Source organism: Schistocerca nitens, chromosome 4, assembly GCF_023898315.1.
Source record: "Schistocerca nitens isolate TAMUIC-IGC-003100 chromosome 4, iqSchNite1.1, whole genome shotgun sequence".
NCBI classification, from domain to species: Eukaryota; Metazoa; Arthropoda; class Insecta; order Orthoptera; family Acrididae; genus Schistocerca; species Schistocerca nitens.
Window position 1 is genome coordinate 235,959,537 of NC_064617.1, and position 26,350 is coordinate 235,985,886.

The following is a 26,350-nucleotide window of genomic DNA, read 5'->3' on the forward strand; positions in this document are numbered from 1 at the left end:
TGATAATTACCGTGGGACAGAACTGGTGACAGATCATTCACCTACAGTGAGAAGATCATTGGACCTAACACAAAATCCTGAGACATGCCTGATATTAGCCGTCTCCATTTTTCACTTTTTGAGGAGATTTATTAGATCACTCCCAACACTATAATAAAAAATAGTAATAAACTAATCTTGGGCAGTTAAAAAGAATATTATAAACATTTAAACTACAGAAACAGCAGTGCTCGCTATGAGCTTTAAGTAGCCTGATTTGTGGTGCAATACTGTAAGCAGTAGGCTTAACAATTGACCCCACAGAAGCAGGTAGCGAAACAAGCAAACAGTTTTGCTCATTAGTCATGCTGAGAATTATATTTCTATTGCTTTGACCACTCCTTCATTTATATTAATAGATAGTTACTTCTTGAAGACAGATACATAAATCAGTTGGCCTTTGTTCTGCTGAAATACGTTTTGAAGAAATGTACAGTGAATTGTACTGAAGTATCTGCTTTCTAGCTTTCTATTTTGTGGCCTTTCTGTATACAATTAAGGGACCCCCAGTGGCTTTGTTGAGTTATTAAAATTTCAGCTGCTTGTCAACATTAATTGAAACAATGGCAGTGCCACTTGTCTTTGCAGCAGTATAGTGTTACATGGTGGGAAGCTTCAGATATTTCCTTTTTGGAGAGACATTCAAAGACAGAATTCAAACTTCTAGCTTTTATTTTTCTGTTTTGTATTTCAGCCTCTGGTTTGTCAGCAAGTGTCTGTATAGTAATTTCAGTATCATTTAGTGTAAAAATAAAATTCAGATCCTCAACAAACTATAACAGTTGAAGTCTAGGTATTCACAGACAAATAAAATTTGCCATCTTTTAATCTAACTGATGTGATAATGTTTAATATTATGCATAATCTTTTTCAGAGTTGTTCCCAAGGCTCTGCCAAATGCATCAGATTTCGCTGCTCAGTAAGAAACCTGCAGATGAAACAAGAAGCTGTTATCAAAATAAGATCCAGGTGAAACCTGTTATATTTATGATACAAGTAAATACAGTAATTTAAAAATACTTACAGATTTACATTGTTTTTCATTACACTTGTTCTCTGGTTCAGGCTCTGGAATTCAACACTGGTTGAAGACTACCCAAAAGTTGACTCTGTGCGAATACGTTCTCATGCCAGGATAGAGCTGCCAGAGAGTCCAGCCATTCATCAAAATACAGCTGATGATGAAGCAGAGGTTTGTATCTCTCCTTGAAGTGCAGAAAAAGTGTGTGTGTGTGTGTGTGTGTGTGAGAGAGAGAGAGAGAGAGAGAGAGAGAGAGAGAGAGAGAGAGGAGGGGTGGTGCAGGGAGGAGGGAGAGGGGGGTGCAAGGAAGGGGGAGAATTCCAGTAATGTCAGAAAATTGAGTCCACCTTGATACAAAATACCTTGTTATTCGTTTATTTCTTTGTTCTCCCAAACTAGTTTTGGCGACAAATATCACCATCATCAGTGTTTTTTTCTTTAAATCTTATTTATTGTACGTTACAGCATGTTTTAAGCAATTATTGTCACTGTTTGCGACATATTTTCTATGCGTTTTTTTTTCTGTTGCCGTTTTTTACTTAGCAAACATGATGCAGAATTATTTCTGCACTTATAGCACCCTCCCTAATTTTTCAGCTTGATGTTGATCGAGCTATAGAGTTCATTTATGATAAATGTAGATAATATATATACTCCTCTTTAAGGTAAAACTAAATGTAACGCAATATGTTTGTTAGAATATCTGCTTCAGTAACTAAATCACAAACTCCGATTTACTACAAATTAGATTATGCACAGAACAAAGATACCTTCTCAAAAAGGCACTTTTATTTGCATTGATTTATAATGAAATTCAGGGTGATCTATTCTTTTGTATTAATACTGAATCACAAACACTGATTTGCTATGAAATAAATTACCTGAAAACACTCGTACTGGCAACTTACGAAAATATAGTTTTGCAAGTGTCCAAAAATTCTCACAAATAACCTTCTTCTCACATAGTTATACAATACAATTAGAGGTTCTGAAAGAGGATAGGCCCACTATTCTCAAAAATTTTATAAGACCACAAATAAGTTTAAGCCTCCAAGAAACAAGAACAGTATCCAAGTGACAAGAACAGTAGGAATTTATTGCAGCACTCGTGGATATTCGAAATTTCACAATACAAATGGGTATTGATACAGTCAGTGAAAGATTATTCAGAAGTGACGTGCACATTAAAATATGCAAATCTAGAATTTGAAATCAGCACACGAATCTTGCAAACACAGTCTCATACTAAAGAAAATTCCAGTTGGCTTTTACATACAAATAAACATGCGAATTGCACAGATTTTTACTTACTTGTGTCTTTGCTGTAGAAGAACACTGCAGCATAAGTTTATCTCAGTCAGAATCTTCAGAAGTTCTCCATTCAGTGTATTTAACTACATAATTAGTAGACATTGTGCAGCATGTATGAACTACAGTGGTTTTATTCATACTATACCTGAACTCATAGGAGCTTACATGACTACCTCCACTATCCAGCCCTTGGCAGCTCTTGCAGTATTTGCCACTAGTAAATATACTTTAAATGGATATTAATACAATGATCAGACCTTTTTTCTGCTTCTCTTTTGTTACTTTATACCTTGACCTATTTCATACCCCTCCTTTATGAATGGTTCTACTGAACATGATGAATGGAAGAATGAAATCTTTTCAGTCTTATACAAGGTGTACAACTTTGCTTCCTCCGTTTGCTGATAGGTGGCGACAACGGTAAGTAGCGGTCGAAAGAAACAGATCGCAGTCATCAGGCAGTTAGCTTGGACCTTGGTCAACATAACCTCATTCAAACATTAGTTGATTTGTGTCTGCATCATAAAGTTGTTCTTGATTGAGCCTAATTCTCATCATTTGTAGGACGTCTTTCTGTTTTGTTTCAATATGAAGAAAACAGCAGCTGAGTCTCATCGAATGCACTCAAGTACATATGGTAAGGACTCTATTAGTGAAAGAATGTGTCGTGAGTCGTTTCAACACTTCAAGAATGATGATTTTAACGTCGTAGACCGGCATAGAGGTGGAAGAGAGAATGTTCTCAAAGATGCAGAATTGGAGACATTGCTTAGTGAAGCCTCGTGCCAAACTCAAGAAGAATTGGCACAATTAGTGGGAGTGACACAACAGGCCATTTCAAAATGTCTCAAGGCTATGGGCATGATTCAGTAAGAAGGAACTTGGGGCCCGTGTGTGCTGAAACCAAGAGACGTTGAATGGCGTTTGTGTGTTTGTGAACAGTTGCTTCAGAGGCAAAAACGGAAGGGATTTCTGCATCGTGTTGTGACCAGGGCTGAAAAATGGGTTCATTACAATAACCCTAAATGCAAAAAATCATGGGAATATCCCCGCTATGCTTCCACGTCGATGGCCAAACCGAATATTCACGGTTCCAAGGTCATGCTCTTCATTTGGTAGGACCAGCTTGGCATCGTGTACTATGAGGTGTTAAAACCAAGTGAAACAATCACAGGTGCTTGTTATCGAATGCAATTGATGCGTTTGAGCAGAGCATTGAAAGACAAATGGCCGCAATACAGCAGGCGGCACGATCAAGTGATTTTGCAGCACGACAACGCTCGAGGCCATGTTGCAAAAGAGGTCAAAACGTACTTGTAAACATTTTAAATGGGAAGTCCTACCCCACCCGCCATATTCTCCAGACATTGCTCCCTCTGACTATCACCTGTTTAGATGAATGGTGCATGACCTGGCTGACCAACACTTCCGATCTCATGACGTTACAAATTGGATCGATTTGTGGATTGCTTCAAAAGATGAACAATTTTTTTGACGCGGGATTCGTACACTGCCTGAAAGATGGGAGACAGTAGTGGCCAGCGATGGAAAATACTTTGAGTGATATATGTATAACCAATTTGTTTCATTAAAGCCTCAAATGCTGGGGAAAAAACGGCAGAAGCAAAGTTGTACACCTTGTAGTTGGGAATAAAAAACTCACTATCAGCAAGGTATGGATTTGATATTACTCTGCTGTACATTTTCAGAGCATGACATATTGAATTGGGTGCTGAAGTGTTCGATAACAGTACTTCCCTGAATCTACCCAGTTACAGAGATTTTAGTATTTTGATCTGGTGTAACTCCTCAAAGGCATTTCTGACTGATGGCTATTGATGAAGCACTTCCCAACCAAATAAGAAAATTAGTGCTGACTAGAATTTTGTTGAGGGTGGCATTTGTGGAAGAGCTATATAGTACAATCCCCGTTGCTTTTACATTGTTTTCCTCCCAATATAGCATTGTGCTACAGTGAATTGCAAAAACCTCATTCTTGAAAATCAGTCAAGTTAATTTAATTTGTAATTTTTGATGTCTGTCATACGTAACATTACAGTACTTCTGAGCATATGTTGTTACAGCATGCAATGTTTTCCATTTACCAATGTTCAGTATCATCATCTGTAAATCTTAATATTAAATCAAATTTTTTGAACCATCATTGTATAGTCTGTTTATTTACTTTGTTAATTTAAAAGTTGTGTTGACAGACCTGACTGTCTTTGATATGGTGCAGTTACATTTAAACTTATCAGAAAGAAGTAACAGTATCTCACATATATTTGCTTAGTGAGAAAATAATCACGAATTAAGGATGTTAAAACATCTTGGCTGATTAAAACTGTGTGCTGGACTGGGTCTCAGACCAAGGATCTGCGCCTTTTATGGGCAAGTGCTCTACTGACAGGTATGCAAGCACAACTCAGTACCTCATCTCCTCAGAGAAAGTCTGCCGCATACCTTGCAGTCCTAGCAATCCTGGAAGAAAAAAAGACCATTTGCCAGTGAAAGGCAAATATCTTAGGCTGGAGTCCAAATCCGTCACAGTTTTAATCTATCGTAAGTTGCAAATCAGCACAGACTCCATTCCAGAGTGAAGCGTCATTCTGGGTGCAAACCAAGGATGTTTGCCCACTGCTTCCCAATCCAGTGGTGCAACTTACACATTCTTTCGAATGTCAGTATGAAATTGATTTAATATGCAGCAACAGGATATTTTGCCCATATATAATTTTGTTTGATGTTGCGTATGAACTTTTGCAGGCTGAAACAGAAGCTTTCCCAGATAAACTGGAACAACAAGAAGCAGAATCTGTACCAGTATGGATTATTATAGTAGCCATTGTAGCTGGACTGCTACTACTCATTCTGCTAACATTGGTTCTGTGGAAATTGGGCTTCTTCAAACGTCGGCGACCTGATCCAACACTATCTGGCAATCTTGAGAAACATCGTGATGAAAATGGTGATTATGCATCATAGTAAAAGGTATGAAATGGAATTTGTAATTTATTTTTTAAAACTAATAACACAGTACCTGTCTTTAATGTAACATGAGAAGTTTTTCCCAATATTTTGCTGAAGCTCCAGCAAACTGATTAGAGTTTTGATAGAGATTTATGGAAAAAGTCTGGATTAAAAGTGATTTCACACACAAGAGAATAGTAAAATATTGCCATAGAAATGAATATTTTGTTGTTTTGGTTTGAAGTATGCGCTGTTGAATTTCAAAACTGGTCAGATTGTACAATGCATGTGATAAATGGCACACAGCCCATGGGCCATTTTTATAGCTAAAACATGTTACACAATAAGGAAAGCAACTAGGAGAATCTCTTTGAAAATCGTGAAAAAGATGGCATCAGTAAAAGTGTGACTAATAATAATTATTTTCTGAGGGACAAAAATATTCAAACAACTCTTTTGAAACATGTACTGAGTGTCCCACAACCTCTGTACCAATGATTCTTCTCAAACTCTGTTTATCCTATTTCTATTGTCTAAAGTGTAATGATGGGGCACCCTTAATGTCCATTTGACAACTAGGTCATTAGAGATGTAGCACAAGCTTGAACTGAGGAAGGAAATTGGCTGTACCTGTCAGAGGAGCCATTATGGGATTTGCATTAAATGATTTATGGAGACCACAGGAAACCTGAAGATGGATACCCAGATGGGATTTGAATTGCCACCCTTCCAAATAAAAGCCCAATTCTTTAACAGTCATGATGCTCCACTCAGTGCTGGGAACCTTAGGACACAAAGTAACTGTCAGAATTTCAAATGAGATGATGATACCAAATTATTATACACGGGGCATCCAATAAGTAATGCAACACTTGTTTTTCTGAAAGCAGGTTGGTTTTAGTGAGAATTCCAGTACATCGTATTATTCCTCACTCTTTTGGCTACAAAAAACCTACTTTGCAACATAATCTCTGTTTTCTGTGACAGCCTTGCACCACCTTACTCGGAGGGCCTGTATGCCCCCATGGTACCACTCTAGTTTTTGACATTGGAACCAATAATCTGCTGCATCAAAAACCTCCCCATCATCTACATCCTGTTTCCTGCAGAGTGCATCCTGTGGCTATCAGATCGAAGTCAGAATGTGCGAGATCAGGGCTGTAGATTGGATGAGGAAGAACAGTCTGGTGAAGTTCTGTGTGCCCCTCGTAGATGCACAGACTTCTGTGAGGCCTTGCATTGTCAAGGAGAAGGTGAAGTTCATTTGCATTTTTGTGACAATATTCCAACATTGCAGGAGTCATGGCTGTGTGAGGCCAGGTAGCATGTGGAAGATTGGACAGATTTGCGCGAACTTGGTGCTATGATGACAAGACTCAGCACCTAATGACTCAGCATGCCTTTGTTCACTGCCAGGTCTCTGTAGACATTTTGCAAATACATATGTGTATCTGTGATGCTCTAGTTTTCTGCCAGAAGAAAGTCAATGACAGGTATCTACTTGGAAGGCACCTCCATTACAGATGCCATTTTGGAGGCTACATACAGTGCCACCATGTATCAGATTCTCATAAAACTCTAGTGGTTGAAGGGGGAATATTCCATGATGTCTCACAACAAATTTTGCGTTTTTCAACCAAACATGGCTGAGAAAAAAAAGTGTTCCATGATTTATCTGACATCACTTGTGATTGAAAGAAGCTCTCAAAATGGAGCTTTTTGCCTGGAAAGGTTTTTTGCTTATGTTCAGATAGTGTGATATCTTCATAAAGTATTTTGAAAGTGATACATGCAAAAAAAAATTTCTTCTCTTTTTCATTTGAAATAAGCATATTTTTTCTTGTTTTCACAATAGAAAACTAAAAGACTTTTATATTTGAACTGTTATTCTTCTTTGGAAATAATTAAAGAACACAAGTTTTCTTATGTTCATTTTATCATTTGTTAAAAAATCTATTAAAAACAAACTGTCTGCCTTTTTCTAACTGCAGTCATACTCTGATCTCTTTCTTACACATTGGGTCTCTCAAAATAAGTCTGCTGCTGGAAACAATCAGTGTCCTTCTGAAATTCAATTTCCATTCAATTTTTTTTTAAGGACATTGTTGACACTGCGAATTTTTTACATTTCCTCCAGGTTCCACTCAAAGTTAGATTCACAATTTAATTTGTTTGTTTGATAAAAATGATAGACACTGGTTTCACTACATACATGAAGTCTGTTCAAAAAATAATTTTATCTGTTTGTCTACATCAGTGTTTTCCCTTCACACTAGGTAGGTGCCATTAGATATTATACACTAATTCCAGTACTTTTTGCAATCACCGAAACACTTCCGCAACTTCCTCAGTGACGGGCTTCAGCTCACTCAGCTTTGTGTTTTTAATCTCATCTGTGCCTGTAAAACAATGGCCCTTTAACGTTTATTTTATTTCTGGGAACAGTAAAAAGTCACATGGAGCCATATCTTGCGAATATGCAGGCATGGAGACTGGGGTATCATTACAGTATTGTTTTTGGTGAAGAATACAAAACAAGCAACAAAACATGAGCAGGTGCTTTATCATGGTGCAAAAACCATGAATAGTTTCACCATAAATCCATTTCTTTCTGCCGGCCGAAGTGGCCGTGCGGTTAAAGGCGCTGCAGTCTGGAACCGCAAGACCGCTACGGTCGCAGGTTCGAATCCTGCCTAGGGCATGGATGTTTGTGATGACCTTAGGTTAGTTAGTTTAACTAGTTCTAAGTTCTAGGGGACTAATGACCTCAGCAGTTGAGTCCCATAGTGCTCAGAGCCATTTGAACCATTTCTTTCTGATTGCCGTAGGCATACAGTATTGAACTTCCATGTAACACTATTTATTGATTTTCCAACCTTGCGGCAAGAATGCATAGTGCACTACGCTGTTTGAATAACACAGTGAGTATAACCTTCATATACAGATGGTTTCCACTGGGATGATCGAGCCTCTGCTTTGACATCGTATTTTAAAGCCCATGTTTCATATCTTCTTGTGACATATTTCAGTGGGTCAGCATTGCTGTTGACTTCTTCTAAGGGCTCCTGAGCAACTTGCATTCACCTCTGTTTTTATTCGAAATTCAACTGTTTTGGAAAAGATTTTTCTGTCACATATTACATTTCCGAAACGTCCAAAAAATTTCATAGCTCGAGCAAATTGTTATTCCAATTATCAGTGACTTCTGTGATCGTGAAATAACTTTTCCACGATTTCATCAGTTAATGATGTGCTGGGCCATCTCTCATCTTGTGTCTCTACGGCCTTCTTTGAAATATTTATAACACTTTTAAACCTTTGTTTTAATCATAGAAAACTCTCCAAAAACAATATTTAAAATTTGTAAATCTTTCCTGTATTTTTATTCCACTCTAATAACAAAATTTAACAGAAATATCCTTATTCATTTTTATACAAAATGAAGAATCACCAATACTGTTAAAACATACGTAATCCTATTGGCAGCTGACAACAGCTATTTTTCAGACATGTTTGCAATACATATTGGTTTTTGGATTTTGTGTTAGGATCTTTGACTGACATTTGTGTAAAGATTTTTCTGACACTTTGTCAGCACAAGTGGCAGGCATTGTCAAAGGCTCACCTTCCATTGCTGGTGGTGGACTAGAGTTAAAGTCCTTGGCTGAAGATTCTATGTACTTATTGGACCAAAATCAGAGGGCTTTTTCTACTTTTTACAAGTGTGGTTCCCTCTTTCCTGGTCATTACCATTGTGAGTCTCCTCTTGTTACCAATCATTTGCTGCAGCGTGGTAATCCAGGATCCATTTACCTAGAGGCTCTCTTCTTTCTTGTTAAAACTATTGTCCTGTTTGTGAATTTCTATGTATTCCATGAACATAATGATAACTTATCTTCACAGTCCTGCATGTCAGCAAATTTTATTATGTGGTCAGTCTCGTACTATGTGGTTCAATTCCTCCACCTGTTGCAATCTGCAGTACTCTCTATGTTCGATGATTGTGGGATGGATGGATCCTCCAGTCATTCTAGCATAGACTTTTCCACATTATGTATCATGACTTTTCAAGTGGGTCCATTTTGTCCTGCACTGGTCGGAGACACTTTTTGTACTTCTTGTTTGGTTTGTAAATAGTCTTTACTTCATGTTACCCTGGTGATGTATGACAGAAAGGCCGTACCTGGCGTTTCATCTTCTGATGTGATGTGTCACTAGGTGTAGGCTTTTGTGACACTTATTATGCAACTGATGGAGTACCCATTGCTCTTTGCATCTCACATCTGAATTGCTGCGGCTCACATATTTGTCTTGCATGTGTTACACGTGTATTAATCATTCCTCATTTCTGCATCAAGTGATGCTCTGAAAGCTTTTTTAGGTATTGGTTCATACATGTCAGTTTTTGACACACACCATAGCCCAGATTCTGACCATTCCTCATAACAAGCATCATTGCAGATATTAAGTGGAGAACAACAGCGGTAATGTGATGTTTAAAGCTTTTCCAGCGTACTGATTATTCCATAAAAACACGGGAGAACTGCCGGATATCAGTAACTTCTTGCCACGATATTTCGGCGCAGAGTCTTCTGGCCATCTTCAGGTGAATGCCACTGTAGTAGTACTGGCGAGTACGTGCTGAGCTCCGCTATTTAAAGCCTTCTGAGGTGACATTGCGCATGCGCTGCTCAGCGTGCGCGTTCGTAACGGCTCCCTGTGCTGCGCCTCGCGCCCTCCACTGTGAAAGCCTGGCGTATCGGTGTCAGGTCGATTTACATGTTTATGCAGATAACTACTTCGACTACGAAGTTTCTCTATAACAGGATTCCAAGCAGAGTTCAGCTGATAACCGCTATCTCGATTGATGAGAGTCTCGTTCTCAGACAATCTTATTTCCACAGATTCATTGATAATCGAGCTCCAAAAGTTTGATGTATGGGCCAAAATTTTCGCGTTGTTGTAATTCATGGAATGGTCTGTGGAAATACAATGTTCGGCGATTGCGGACTTGGTGGGTTGGAGAAGGCGAGTATGCCGTTGGTGTTCCACAATGCGCAGCGCACGGAGCCGTTACGAGCGCGCGCGCTGAGCAGCGCATGCGCAATGTCACCTCAGAAGGCTTTAAATAGCGGAGCTCAGCACGTACTCGCCAGTACTACTACAGTGGCATTCACCTGAAGATGGCCAGAAGACTCCGCGCCGAAATATTGTGGCAGGAAGTTACTGATATCCGGCAGTTCTCCCGTGTTTTTATAGAACAACAGCGGTAATGGCCACAGAAAAGCCCTTTGACACTGGTGTGACAGGTACAGGTAATCTCTTGTGACAGGTACAGATGATATCCATCCACTGACTTGATTCCAGTCCTCCACTAGCATTGGAGAGTAAACCTTTGACAATGCCAGCCACTGTTGCTGGTGAAACATCAGAAAAATCATTAAACAAATGTTGGACAAAAATCTCAAGATCAAAGCCAACAGGCAATAGTTCACCAAGTGGCCATGAAAGCTTCAAACATTTTGGCAATAATAATAATAATCTGCACAGTGGTCTAATATAGCAAGTGAAATTACATTACTTTTTGAATACACCTTGTATATATTCCCAAAAAGTGTGATGCAACCTAGCACTAAGAGCAATAATCCATTCTTACTATATGATCATGGGCCAACTGTCATGTTACTGTACTTGGAACATAATGTCCATCCTCTAAAGTCTTGCTAACCTAAAATATTGACGCTTATGAATATTGGCAAAGCACTTGATATTGTCAGCTTTGATATCTTATTTGCAATAGTAAAACAGCTGAATTTTGAGGTAATCTTCTGAAGTAGTTTGAAAGGTATGTCACAGATGAAAGTAGTAAGTTATCTGTGGACCTGAAGTGAACCTGGAAGTTAACTAGTGGTATCTTGTCTTTTTTGCTCTCTTCTTAATTTCTACAGCATTGCTCCCACCTACACTGAAGTACTAAATCTGGAGAAGGAAACTCTGCAATTGAGCGTACCATGAACAACAAAATTATCATTGTTTTTTGTAGTAGTTTTGAAACAGTACATCTTGTTCTTATGCAGAAATCTGGAATGTTGTGTAATAGGCTTATGTGGATGCAGAATTGGAAATTATTTTCTATTGCATTCTAGTGACACTTCATGACCACCATATTGCAGCTGGGCAAGATACAAAGTATAAGGATCTTGTGTCAACATGCTTAGACAGTTGAAGTTTAATCTCTAGTATATGTAGAGATTACTACTGATATGATATGCATTGTAACATATTACAAAAAATTAATGGCCGTCAGTAGTGTATTAATAACATGTGTTTGAAAAGTTCTGTGGAATAGTCTCAGAAAATAAATACTTTCTCTGGCCTTTAGAGTAATCGCCATTAGCTACAACACACTTCTTACTTAGATTGTAAAGCTGTTGGAAACTGTCAGCAAGTGCTTCTTGCAGAATCACTCAAAGCACTGTGGCCATGCATACATATCTGCATCATTACAGGGGATGAGAACTGGTGAGGAAGAAGATGAACACCATGCCATTGACTGTCGCTGGGTCTCTGGAATGTATTGGTAGCACCAGATCTCATCTCATCTGTAATGATGCAGATATCTAAAAGCGCATGACTGCAGTGCTTTGACTGATTCCAAAAGAAGTGTTTGCTAAAAGTTTCCAACAGCTTTACAAGTGATGTCAGAAGTGTTATGTAGCCAATGATGATTACTTTAAAGGCCAGTGAAGGTGTTTTGTATGTAACTCTCATTTTCTGGAACCATTCACTGAACTTTTCAGATAAACCTTGTAGTTAACACTCTAATTGTTACAGTCAGTATTATGTCCATATGAGATGTAATTGCAACTTTTAGCATTAGTTTTAATGTTTTGGTGGGGTATTCTACTTATAGTAGAACTATGAAAGTACATCTTGTTCTTATGCAAAAATCTGGAATATGTTGTTTAATAGGCTTATGTGGATGCAGAATTGGAAATTATTTTCTATTGCATTCTAGTGACACTTCATGACCACCATATTGCAGCTGGGCAAGATACAAAGTATAACCTTCTTACCTTTAGGAAGTATATTTTTTTGTAAAATACCTTGGTGTATAATATCACAATTTTAAATATGTAGAAAGTTTGGCAATAATAATTACTTTCACATGAAAAATTATTCATAATGAGGCACTTACAGTGCAGTCCACTTTATTGTGGACACCTCACTACAGAAGGCTTTATGCTTGTTTGAACTTAAAAAATATTGTTCGGTTATCACAGAGTCAGTGGTACAGTCGAGCATTTCCAAATGCTAAAATCCATAAATGGCATCAGCAGTTGGAACACACAAGATGTTTGTGGAAAGAAAAAAAGTATTGGCCAGCCATGTGTATCAGCACTAAACATTGGAAGAATTCATCTTTTGTTTGAATCTTGCTCATAGAAATTGATGTACACAGCCATCAGTGAACTACAAATGGGAAAAACCTTTTGTTTGCCATTTCTCAAAATAAAGCTGAAAATGAAATTGTTGTTGTTGTTCTGGTCTTCAGTCCAGACACTGGTTTGATGCAGCTCTCCATGCTACCCTATCCTGTGCAAGCTTCTTCATCTCGATGTACCAACTGCAACCTACATCCTTCAATCTGCTTAGTGTATTCACCTCTTTGTCTTCCTCTGCAATTTTTACTCTCCATGCTGCTCTCCAATACTAAATTGGTTACCCCTTGATGCCTCGGAACATGTCCTACCAACCGATCCCTTCTAATCAAGTTGTGCCACAAATTCCTCTTCTCCCCAATTCTATTCAATACCTCCACATTAGTTATGCGATCTTCAGTATTCTTCTGTAGCACCACATTTTGAAAGCCTCTATTCTCTTCTTGTCTGAACTATTTATCATCCATGTTTCACTTCCATACATGGCTAGACATCATATAAATACTTTCAGAAAAGACTTCCTGACACTTAAATCTATACTCAATGTTAACAAATTTCTCTCCTTCAGAAACGCTTTCCTTGTCATTGCCAGTCTATGTTTTATATCCTCTCTACTTCGACCATCATCAGTTATTTTGCTCCTCAAATAGCAAAACTCATTTACTGCTTTAAGTGTCTCATTTCCTAATCCAATTCCCTCAGCATCACCTGATTTAATTGGACCACATTCCATTATCCTCATTTTGCCTGTCTCGTACAAACATGTATCCAATGGTTCTAAAAACCTGTGTATAAAAAGGGAAGTAAGGAAGATGTCTCCAACTATAGACCAATATCATTAATTCCCACTTTTAGTGAGATATTCAAAAGCATTATCCTTCCTCAGCTAAGTGCCTTTTTCACAAAACATAAACTGCTTGTAGATTCACAGCATGGCTTCAGAAAAGAGCTAAGTACAAATACAGCAGTTACACAGTTCATCCATGAAGTTTACTGTCTGTTGGACCAGAAGATGAAGACTGCAGGTATATTTTTGGACCTGACAAGAGCATTTGATACGGTAAACCAGAGGGTACTTCTTGAAAAGCTAAAATCTTATAGTATTGGGGATCAAGCCATGAATCTTCTAACCACATACCGGCTGAATTGTAAGCAAAGCACTAAATTGTCATACAAACTAGATAATAAAATTATGAACTCCCAGTCCCCCAGTGAACCTGTATTACAAGGTGTACCACAGGGCTCAATCCTTGGACCCTTTCTCTTACTTATATATATAAACGACATTTCACAGCCCATTAACTCCCATATTGTAAGCAATGCAGATGACACATCAATCTTATTCTATGGAAGTGAATCTAATCAGCTAGAATCTCTTGCTACTAGTGGTGTAACAGAAGTAACGAAATACTTCAATGATCAGGGACTCAAGGTGAATGTCACCAAATCTCAAATCTCAGCTACTGACATTTTAAATAGGCAGTTCTCACCACAATAATATGAATAGTGTGTGTAATATCTCTGCCACAGAAAATGGTAACTGTAAATTCCTGGGTGTGTATGTTGATGAAAATTTGTGGTGGACATACCACTTTAATTTCGTATGCGGAAAAGGCAGTAGTGCCATATATCTCCTCAGTCAGCTCACAAAGATAGTTCCTAGCCAAGTACTGAAATTAGTATATTATGGAACACTTTACCCCTTCCTCAATTATGGAATTGAACTATGGGGCTGTGCAGCTGATGTACATTTAAAAAGAATACTACTACTACTACTACTACTACTACTACAGAAAAGAGCAATAAGACATATACATTGGATGGGACATAGAGATTCATGTCATGAAGTGTTTGTGCAGCACAAATGTCTGAAAATTGTATTTTTTATAAGTCAACCGACAGAAGCTATCAAGGACAGTGATGTACATGATCACAACACTAGAACAAAGTATAACTATTTCCGTAACAGAACAACGTTAAAAATGACTGATAGAAGTCCTTGTATCAGTGGTTTGATTTGATATAACACGCTACCAAACGCTCTAAGAATGTACATGGGAAAATGTTTTTAAAACAAAATTAAAATCTTTTCTAATAGAAAAATGTTTATATTCTTTCAACGAATTTTAAGATAGTGATTGTACCATGAGGCATTAACATATCCGTTGTAATGTGATAAATGTAAAAAAATTGACATAACAAGCAACAGCTACATAATATAGTGTATTTTATAAGTATAAAAATAACCATAGTATTAAGTCTGATGTTTGCAAAAGCCATCATTATGATGGCTCCACGCAAAGAAAATGTAAATAAATAAATCTTGCTTACCGGATAGTAGAGTTTTGTCAGGGCTGGCTCTCCCAAGGCTATCAGTAGTTGTAATGGAATGTTCTCTACTCCTGGGGCCTTGTTTTGACTCAGGTCTTTCAGTACTCTGTCAAACTTGTCACGCAATATTGTATCTCCCATTTGATCTTCATCTACGTCCTTTTCCATTTCCATAATATTTCCCTCCAGTACATCACCCTTGTATAGACCCTGTATGTACTCCTTCCACCTTTTTTCTTTCCCTTCTTTGCTTAGAAATGGTTTTCCATCTGAGCTCTTGATATTCATACAAGTTGTTCTCTTTTCTCCAAAGATATCTTTAATTTTCCTCTAGGCAGTATCTATCTTACCTCTAGTGATACAGTATCACCCCACTTTTATGTTCCCGGAATTAACGTTTTACTGCCGTTTATGACATCTTTTTTATAATTCCTGTCAAATTTCCTATGTCCACAATGTTAATTTGCACCCGATATCACATCAACACATTTATAATTTTCCCGCGATTTACGCATTATGAAAAAATATTTGTCAAGAAAAAAAAATGACACTGGCATGATCTTGGTCATCCAGTAGTGTTTACAAATATTATGTGGTTAAGTCTCTTGACACCAGGGCACTCTACTCAACAGATTTGAACAGGTAAACTTGTATAAAAATTGGTACAATTCGTGCCGTATCTCCCACCACTGCCAAGCACTACTTGGCATAATGGCTGATGGGAATAGCTAGATTCATTCGAATAAAGATATCATGACCATTCATAACCATTTCCAAACTCTCTACCATGCAAATGCAGTTTCATGATTGTTGTGATCATTGTGACACCTTTGTTGAACCATATTTAGCGTGTTTCGGCATTTGGCCTCTTGTAGCACTAGTTGACAACATTATTCACTTTACGTTGCTCAAGTGTTTTTAGTTTAAACACAATGCTGGTTATGAATTTTTTTCATGCTGAGCAAAATGTGTTTCGAGAATTTATTCTCATTGTCGGGTGCAGTATTTTTCGTATTATTTTTTGTGATGTTACACAAACAGTGTGAGTGATAGCTTGCATGTGTGTGGTTTTCTACATAACAGAGGAGGCACACTACCTGATAACCTCAAAAAGATGACTACAGTGCACGAGAGGCAGAATAACACATATTCAAACACCACTCAGAATACTTACGTACATATTTGCACTTGACAACGAGAATAAATTCTTGAAACGCATCGTTAAACTTGGAAAAACTACGTAACTAGTGCAGTATTTCATTATTTAAATAATGGATGACAGCTGCAAGCTTTCCAAAAACATTCATTATGATGTTTGAAATTAAGTCAAACGTTTCTACTTCCCAGACAGTTATCAGATCCAGTCACATCAGTGGTTTTTATTAGATAATAACTATTATTGATGTCTGTTATGTACATATATCATACATAAAGTGTGGAAATGCAAGGGGCTATCCTATACATAACTTTTACAGCTTAAAATGTTATTTTACACCATTTTTTTTGAAGTCCCTTAAAAAGTGTAAAAGGGGGGTTTCGCTGTATATGCCTCTACATCCATCCCTGCTTAGCCATTTTGCACTTCCTGCCCATCTCATTTTTGAGACATTTGTATTCCTTTTTGCCTGCTTCATTTACTGCATTTTTATGTTTTCTCCTTTCGTCCAATTAAATTCAACATCTCTTCTGTTACCCAAGGATTTCTACTAGCCCTCATCTTTTTACCTACTTGATCCTTTGCTGCCTTCACTATGTCATCTCTCAAAGCTACCCATTCTTTTTCTACTGTATTTCTTTCCCCTGTATTTGTCAGTTGTTCCCTAATGCTCTCTCTGAAACACTTGTGGTTCTTTCAGTTTATCCAGGTCCCACCTCCTTAAATTCCTACCTTTCTGCAGTTTCTTCAGTTTTAGTCTACCGTTCATGACCAATAAATTGTGATCAGAGTCCAGATCTGCCCCTGGAAATGTCTTACAGTTTAAAACCTGGTTCCTAAATCTCTGTCTTAACATTATATAATCTATCTGAAACCATCCAATGTCTCCAGGCCTCTTCCACGTATACAACCTTCTTTCATGATTCTTAAACCAGGCAGCTTCCTCTTTCATTCCTTAACCCCATTCCATATTCGCCTGTCACTTTTCCTTGTCTTCTTTTACCTACTATCATTTTCATCTCCCCTCACTATCTGATTTCTTTTATCTCATTACAAATTTCTTCAATCTCTACGTAATCTGCGGAGCCAGTTGGCATGTAAACTTGTACTACTGTGGTAGGTGTGGGCGTCGTGTCTATCTTGGCTACAATAATGCATTCACTATGCTGTTTGTAGTAGCTTACTCACACGCCTACTCTTTTTATTCATTAATAAACCTACCCCTGCATTACCCCTATTTAATTTTGTATTTATAATACTGTATTCACCTGACAAAAAGTCTCTTTCCTCCTGCCACCGAACTTCACTAATTCCTACTGCATCTAACTTTAACCTGTTCATTTCCCTTTTTAAATTTTCTAACCTACCTGCCCAATTGAGGGATCTGACATTCCACACTCTGATTCGTTGAACGCCAATTTTCTTTCTCCTGATAATGACATCCTCCTGAGTAGTTCCTGCCCATAAATTCAAATGGGGTACAATTTTACCTCCAGAATATTTTACCCAAGAGGACACCATCACTGTTTAACCATACAGTAAAGCTGCATGCCTTTGGGAAAAATTACAGCTGTAGTTTCCCCTTGCTTTCAGCCGTACACAGTACCAGCACAGCAATGCTGTTTTAGTTAATGTTACAAGACCGGATCAGTCAATCATCCAGACTGTTGCCCCTTTTCAGGAACCACACGTTTGTCTGGCCTCTAAACAGATACCCCTCCGTTGTGGTTGCACCTACGGTACAGTTATCTGTATCGCTGAGGCACGCAAGCCTCCCCACCAATGTCAATGTCCATGGTTCATGGGGGGCAATGAAATCGTACATAATTAATGAAGTTTTCCTGTAAAATTTTAATGTAATCATACATAATTAAAATTTTATAGGAAGACTATGTCAGATATACTGTAGTGGTCACCACTCAGGTTCAGGATTTTAGTGGGTACTGAGGCTGAGGCTGAGCAAGTGAGGTGGTGGCACTACGTGTGTAACAGTTGAGCTCAGGGAGCTGGTGAGGGTGGCTGTTATATGACTGACGTGGACTATCTTTTCCAGTGTGGTGAGAGACACAGTGTGTTGCACCCCGTGCATGGCGAGGAATGTGAATGCGGCACTCTGGAAGCTGCAGGCATTGGCATAGGTCAGGACCCAACAGTGATGTGCAATTAGTCAGATCAGGGGTCTGCATGCAAAAGCATACAGTGGTTCACCAACAGTGAGTGTAGCACACTCCAGCACTCCGAAGATGGACATGCACTTAGGCATGTACTGTGATGACATACTATGGACGACGGGTGTCGAGAAGGCAGAAGCCCGACAGTGTACAACCACGGAGGCGGTACCACGTACAGTCAGGAAGGTTGCAGCTTGCAGTCACTTGATATGGATCTTTACCAGGGGAAGGCACAGGTTGCCTATATCTTCTGTCTGTCAAAGATGTGACCAAATAGCAGTGGCAGTATGCAGCAGCTAAGTGCCACCAGAGGCAGCAGGCAACACATCTTATGATCTGCCACCCAGTTTACCCTGTAACTAGTGAGACGGTTATTCTGTTGGATTCCTTCTGAAAGGGTGGTACTTAAGCTGGACACAACATTACAATGGCGGGCAGTCATCTGCCCTCATTAACTGGATGTGTCAGTGGTGTTGTCCCCACTGTGGTGTCACAGTTACTGTCAGTTTTCCCTACCTTTGCACTTTCCATAAGTACTAGGATGCCATGGAGCGGCTGAGCTCAAATATTACAAATACATGTTATTATTCTGTACTGTGATGCTCGCAGAATGACTTATTGGTTGCTGCCACACTGTGCCATTTGCACTCCTTGCTTATGGCTTGGCTCAATGTGGCAATGCATTGCTAATGACACCTTGCCTTCTGCAACATTGATTGTGTCGTGCGGTATTAGCTGGACTTGGTCCTCTGCCATCTGCACCAAGTAATAATTTTGAAAATTTATACTTGCACCCAGGAATTAGATCTGCTGTGCAGCAATATGAATTGTGCTATGACAGTGCTGGAAGCCATGGAGGAAGAAACATTTTGTATACATCTCACTTTGTGATGCATCAACCTTCCACACATGTGGCAAGATTAAGTGGCACATGTGAATATGGAATACAGAAAAGCTTATTTGGGTGATCAAACATCGGTGTGGCTTGCTAAAAGCTAGGGTGTTCTGTGTGATGTCAGTACAAAAACTGTATGGCATAGCGTTCTTCACTGAGCCAAGTATTTCAGCAGACATTTACCTGGACAACTTTGAGATATGGCTGATGTCACAGCTCGGTATAGATTCCACAGATTACATATTTCAGCAAGATTGAGCACCCTCACCTTATGGTGTGGAGGGTTTGCATATTTTTAAATCAATGTCTTCCAAAGCAAGGGATTGATCATATTGGGTGTGGCAATGCTATGTTCTGCTTTTGGCCACCTACATCTTCTTGTGTTGACACCCTTTGATTTATTTTCTATAGGGTTATGTGAAAGGCTTTGTGTTTGTGCCTAATTTTGCTAAAAACATCTCCAGAACTCAAATGCATATTTTTAATGTGCTAAATCTGATGACTCCACATATGCTTAAGATGTAAAATGAAATGGATTATCAATTAGATGTTGTTTGTGTGGCCAAGTGGAGTCATCATAGAACAAATTTGAAGTTCGTGAAAAAAAATTTTGAACTTTTTTACATTCTCTGTAATTCTTATCATTGTATTGCTACACATTAACAAGGGTAGCCACGGTGTTGGGATCACAAATTTAATTCAAAACAACATAAACAACAGTTGCCAGTAAAACAACATAATGTGGAAGTAGTGAAGTGCACTACTCTGGCAATTCTGAGAAAATGGCAGGAGAGGTTTTACGCATCTTTTATGTAACTGATCTATCAGTGTGAATGTGTTGGGTGTAGCAGGTCATTGTAGGCAAGCAGTTAGAGTTTGCGTGGTGGAAGCAGGTCTTGGAGGAGGCAGTGGTTCAAATCCTGTCACCTGGTACTTCCGTAATCAACATTTTTTTCATCAGTTGTCACATTATTCAATTTATATGACATTTGAGAGATAATATAATAAAGAAAAGAAAAAAACACATGTATTTGCATGAATTTCAGTGTATGTTTTCCATGCATCCTGCAACCTGTGATGTATAGAACAAATCTACACAGAGTAATTCTGCATTACTTTTGTGGTCTGGCAAATTGTGACTTACTGTATTGCTGATTGTGAATAACGGTATTCGCATAATTATTTATCAAGTTTTGACTTGGGCTTTCCAAGCCTGTCCCTCATCCTTGAAAATTTTATAACAAATAGTAAATAGTCAAATAACATATGAAATTCACTACAACATCATGAAAATGCAGATTTTTTTTCCATTATACTACCTATCAAATGTCATATAAATTAAATAATTGACCAGTGACAAAAACAAATTGATCAAAAAGGTTAAGCTGTGGAAGAATTCAAACCGCCACCTCCTCCATGACGTGTTTGCAATGAGCGAATGCTAACCACTCGGCCACAATGACTTCTTCCAACCGGTACAGACACATCAGTTACATAATAGACACGTAAACTTCTCTTGTGATTTTCTTGTAATTGCCAGAGTAGTACACCTTAGTACTTTCACATTATGTTGTTTTAATGGCCTACTGATGGTTTACAATGTTTGCAGTAAATCTGTGATCCCAGCATCATAGCCTCTCCTTGTAAATAGTTATAGCCAGATGTGCTGAGAAATAATTGTTAAGAAAAAAGTAAATATATTGCCATTTCTGAGTTAATTAGCATTGAAATTAGCCAATCAGGTTATTGCGCTCGCAATTTCAAGTGGCCCGACAGAGACAGTATTGCCAAACATTTTCTTCATTGTTTCCTAAAACAGAACAAGAGAGCAATATAAAAACTGGACATGGGAAGGTAGTAAGGACTGATCCCAAGACAAAGGCTGAGCGGTATTGTACACTATCATCTATATTATGAGAACAGCTAACACTAATTGTATCTGGTGGGCCACTTGAATTTGTCTGCTCAATGGCCTGATTGGATAACTTCTCAGTGCTAATTAACTCAGAAATGGCACAACATATTAATTTGTTTTCTTAACAGTTATTTTTCAGCACAACCTACTCTGCAGAACAAGTTTTTCAGATGTTTCTGACCACCCTGTATATGTCAGCTCCTTCAGTTTGTTCACAACCTTTTGAATTACCCTATATAACCAGAAGAATAGTCAGCAATTTCATTTCAGAACACATTAATGTGTTTTACTAAAACAAAGTAATTTTATTTGTTGTCAACTACCTTGATGTTTTATTATGATCTGTTATCGGCTATGTGTGCTGTGTGGAGCATATCTGTTCTTAATTTATCATTTTCTTGATACCTAATAGTCACAAATGATGTTAATGTTACAGTGTTCTCTAGGGCTGTGATATCCACAGTAACTGTTGTTGCTGAGGCAGATCCACCATTGCTGAAGCAGATGCGCTTCTGTCTCTCAGATGAAGAAGAGAGAAGAAGAGGAAATGAAGTTAGTGTTGCTGTTGCTGATGCTGTGCAGACTGTGATAAAACATTTTTTAAGCATAATTGTGACAGGACACTCATTGGTGTACACTGTATGCTTATGGAGTCCATTATTAGATAATGGGGCACAATGAAGACTGTTGCAACATTTCTTCCTTTGAGGAGAGCATAAATTTGTGGAACTGTTGAGCGTGGAAGCTGTTGTCAAAAGACTACAATATATTTAATTGCCTGCTTCAGTGTTTCAACAGATCGATAAATTGTGTGAAGAAAACTGCTGCACCTAGGAAGTGTGCAATATTTTTTTGATGTACTTTATAAGTGCTTTCTGATTACCTTTCTCAGTAAGTGTATTGGAAACACACTGTTACACTGCTGTTTTGGAACTGATATAGTAAATGTCCTACACACTGTGCACTAAATGCTGTTTGGGAAAGGTAAATATTAGGCACATGAACTCCATATGAACACACAACAATTTTCTCATAATAATGAACAGTGAGAGTTAAAAATTTCAGAACTGCAGTTAGAGAGGTACCAGTAAATTTTCTAGGTATACATGACTTTTTATGAGGCCTCTAAACTGGAAACTGAAGTTCTCGAGCTTATTTAATTATTCATCAGTTAGAGGCATGAAGATATCAACCATGAGCAAAAAATGCAATTGAAATGATGGTATGCTGTTTTTACTGTGCCACTGTGTGGCTGTTTAACTGTGAAAGCTCATATGTGCCTAATGAATCTCACTTTCAAGACTTTTGTAAAGTAAAAAAAGAATAATTTGTATGTATTATGTACATATGTATATGTAACTTTACTTGTGAATATCTTATTAAAATTTTGTAATTATTGTTTTAAATATTTTGATATTTTTTCAGTGGTTGTAAACTTTGTTTTTATTATACTGTAAAGTCCTGGGTGGAATAGGGGTAATTTGAGAACCATGAACTCAATTGTTTAAGCAATGAATGATCAGCTGGCACATAAATAAGGCTGGAAACATCACTGAGTTTTCAGTGTGTTCTCCTTTGGCCATATAAGCATGGCTATACAGGGTGTTCAGAAATTCCCTTTACAAACTTCTAGGACTGTTTCCATGCTACAGCCATTTGAAAATGTGTTTGCTTGGTAGGTATGCAGCAGGATAGTCATGTTGGGGGATGGTTACATGGATTGGCCGATGTCATTTGATGTCTATCCTATCTCTCTGACCTAGTTTGAGCCTCATTCACATGTCTGTGAGTTTAGAGCAACATGATTGAGTACACATTTGCAGAATTCACTTACTTGGTCCTTGTGAATGGTGAAGCTCATGGTAATGGAAGAGCTGCTTGTCACCTTTATCAAGACCATTCACCACAATGTATGACTCCATTGCATACTTTTTATGCCACAATTATGCAATGACTTTGAGAAAGCGTGTCAGCAAGCATGACTGTGGTGCTCCGAGGAGATGCCACACCCCTAAATTGGAAGAGTCTGTACTGCATCACATTGATGTGAATCCATCAACAGGTACATAAGCAATTTCTTTGGTTATTAAAGAGTGAAACTGTAAAACAAGTGTTGTACTGGGTCACATCTTATCAATTACTTGTAAAATTGGTCATGTTACCAACATCTTTTCAATTAGTGGTAGCACGGAAGTGGTACGTTTCCAGACATTAGTTTCAATTCCAAACATTATCTACTCATTCCCTTCTACAAGTACTAGAAGTTTGTTACAGGAATTTTTGAACACCTTTTATTGTCCTGGCCAACTGGAATGGAGTAATTAAAGAGTTCAGAAATTGGGATGTTGAACTACCTATAAAAAAGGGATAGAGATTTCAACTGAAGTAGAGCTTAGGACGTAAAACTGTACAGGGTGAAGAAAAATTCGTGCACTCTGAATCTGCAGTGCGATTCGTCACATACTAGCAATACAAAAGTGTCTTTCACAAAATTTTGTCCTGTGCATATTTCCAGCAGTAAATAGACGTTAAAGATCTGCAATCTGGCAACACTGTAATAACATGTATGGTAACTACCTCTAGCAGCATGTAGGAGTGCTGTGTAGTGGAAAGTGTTTTGGGGTAGCATGAAGGAGGTCGAGGGTTGGATTCTGGATCATGGCTTATTTGTCTTTAACTTCCAATTGCATTCTGCCATATAATCCTGTAGCATACACCGTTTCTTAAGCCACATGTATCCAAACATTTACATAGTACATGTTTGGAAATTATTTGTGAAGCAGGCTGCTCACCCTACTGGGGACATAAGGCCATAATGAAATGTACTGGACCTGAACATGGCAAAAATCATAGTAGTTACTAATCGATGAGACCATTGGAGGAACACAGAAAATCGGTTTGGAATCTAGCAGATGTAGTGATGTGAAACAATTTGCATCCATGACGTGCAAAAGGCTTCTTCCAAAGCTGAGCAGTGAAAACTATTGTAGTTCCATTTCTGTGTTCGTAGTATGTAATTGCAAATATTTTATAGAAGACAGACTGTGATCACTGTATGACAATTAAGACATCAAATACCGTACCATGCAGACTACATGTAGCAAATAAAAACAACTACACTTCAACCCAGAATCGAAACTATGACCTCCTGCATGCTAACCCAAAATGCTATCCGCTGCACCAACTGCGATCTCTACTCCTATATGCTGACAGAGGCAGTTACCATACATGTGACTACAGTGTCACCATATTGCCAATCCTTAACATCCATTTACTGCCGTAAATATGAGCAGGAAAAAATTTTGTGAGAGATATTTTTGCTTTGCTAGTACTTGAGGAATCATGCTGTGAAGTCAGAGTGCACAAGTTTCAAGTTTCTGGCCTGTATTTTGTAAGATTTTCCAGACCATTTCATGTGTGTCATAACCTCAAAAGGGTGTTTCTTTCACAGAAGGTGGTTCAGGTGACGAAAGCAATGTGCAAGCAGATGTTCAGAATGAAACATCCTTATAAATAGCTGTATGCCATTAACAATAATACAGAGGCCATTGAGAGTTCAAAAGGAAGTGAGCGTGCGTAAGGCAATCACTCACAGTGCTTGATGAAGATGGTTTACTTTCAAAAAATTATACAAAAAAGCGGAGCTGTCAATTCAGCTGGACCCCAAAAAACATATCAACTAATAAGAATTTTGTAATGTAAATGGATAGATAAAAAATCTACTCCCCAAACGGCCATAGGGGAACACACACACAAAAGGGTTTATTTTATGGACATGCTGGTTACCAAGTTTCTATTATCCTGTCTAATGTGAAATGATGGGAAATTAGATTTTATATGAAGCCCTGGCAATTTTGTAGAATGAGAAATACTTGAACTTGTTTCAGTTGTCTGGCAACTCCCATGCAGATATAGACTAAGATATGTTTATTTATTTGAGAAGAATCACCACTAAAATGTGTTTCAACATTGGAAGTAACGGAAATGAAAGTTGCCATGTGAAAAATGTCAATTATGTTACAACCATCTCTAAGGTCTTGGAATTATTTATTACAGTCACGTGAATTTCAGTTCACGCTACAGTCATAGTTCAATAAACAAAAATAATTTCCTTGTATACTGTGACTATTTGTCTACGGGTTGAGTGTGACGTTCTATGTTCTTGTGTGAATGTCTCCAACATGTTTGTTGCAGAGACAGTATATATGTAAATGGGAGTCTAAGATTAAAGAAAAAAATGACTAAACCATAATGCATTAGTCACATACATAAATAATCTAGATTTAAGAATTTACTATTGTTAGCAGCATGGCCAATAGCTTCTTTACCGTGAACACTCCTCTATTGGTGCAGTATATACAGGGTGTCCCACATGAAGCTAGTACACCTCACGTACCAGTTAATCACCCCTAGTATAATTGCTTGAGATGTGGCAATACTGCCTCAAAAAATGGCTACACTGCATTGTATCAGAAAGTTGAGTGCAGCTGTGTTTTCATGTGTCAGTTGTAAGAAGCTTGTATTGTTGAGTTGTTACAGAAATGGGGCAGCTTGCATTAGAACGGCGAATGGATAATGTGGAGTGTTACATAAAGGCAAAAGCCATCAAGGAATGCACAGAAATGTTTCAAGCGAAGTATCCTGTTAGGAAACTCCCCTTGACCAGCACTGTTAAAGAACTATATAAGAAATGGAGGGCTGTAAGATCCATTTAGAATGTGCAGAGGAATAGGCAACTGATAGTGAGGACCCCTTAAACTATTGACAGAATTCGCATGGACATTACAAGAAGTCTCTGCAAGTCAGTGAGGAGGTTATCGTAGCAGGTTGTGTCATAGCATACTAAAAGACATGAAATTAAAAGCATATTGTGTGAGGATGGTGCAAGAGTTGAACTCTGAGGATCAGGGAAAAATGAGTTCGTTATTGTAACTGGCTGTTAACATCAGTTGCTGTTACTTGGGGCACTTGCTTTACTTCGTAAAATGAGGCCTGCTTTCATTTTTCAGGTTATGTAAACTCCCACAATTTCAGATACTGGTCACAGGACAACCCACTTATTCTGCATGAGGGACCTCTACACTCAGGTAAGATAGGTG

General features: G+C 38.2%; 1 protein-coding gene across 3 annotated transcripts in view; it reads left to right on the forward strand.

Moving 5' to 3' along the window:
- The window catches only part of LOC126253283 (integrin alpha-PS1), a 618,322-nt gene extending 595,665 nt beyond the window's left edge, over positions 1–22,657 (forward strand). For 2 of the 3 annotated variants that reach the window (XM_049954507.1, XM_049954509.1), the window contains 4 exons: positions 914–1,008; positions 1,105–1,231; positions 5,138–5,362; positions 21,688–22,657. In XM_049954507.1, coding sequence (XP_049810464.1) covers positions 914–1,008; positions 1,105–1,231; positions 5,138–5,356 — 441 coding nt within the window. In that variant the 3' untranslated portion in view covers positions 5,357–5,362; positions 21,688–22,657. The remainder of the gene's footprint in view (positions 1–913; positions 1,009–1,104; positions 1,232–5,137; positions 5,363–21,687) is intronic. The other variant, XM_049954508.1, reaches the window with a different exon arrangement.
- Positions 22,658–26,350: the final 3,693 nt, after the last annotated feature.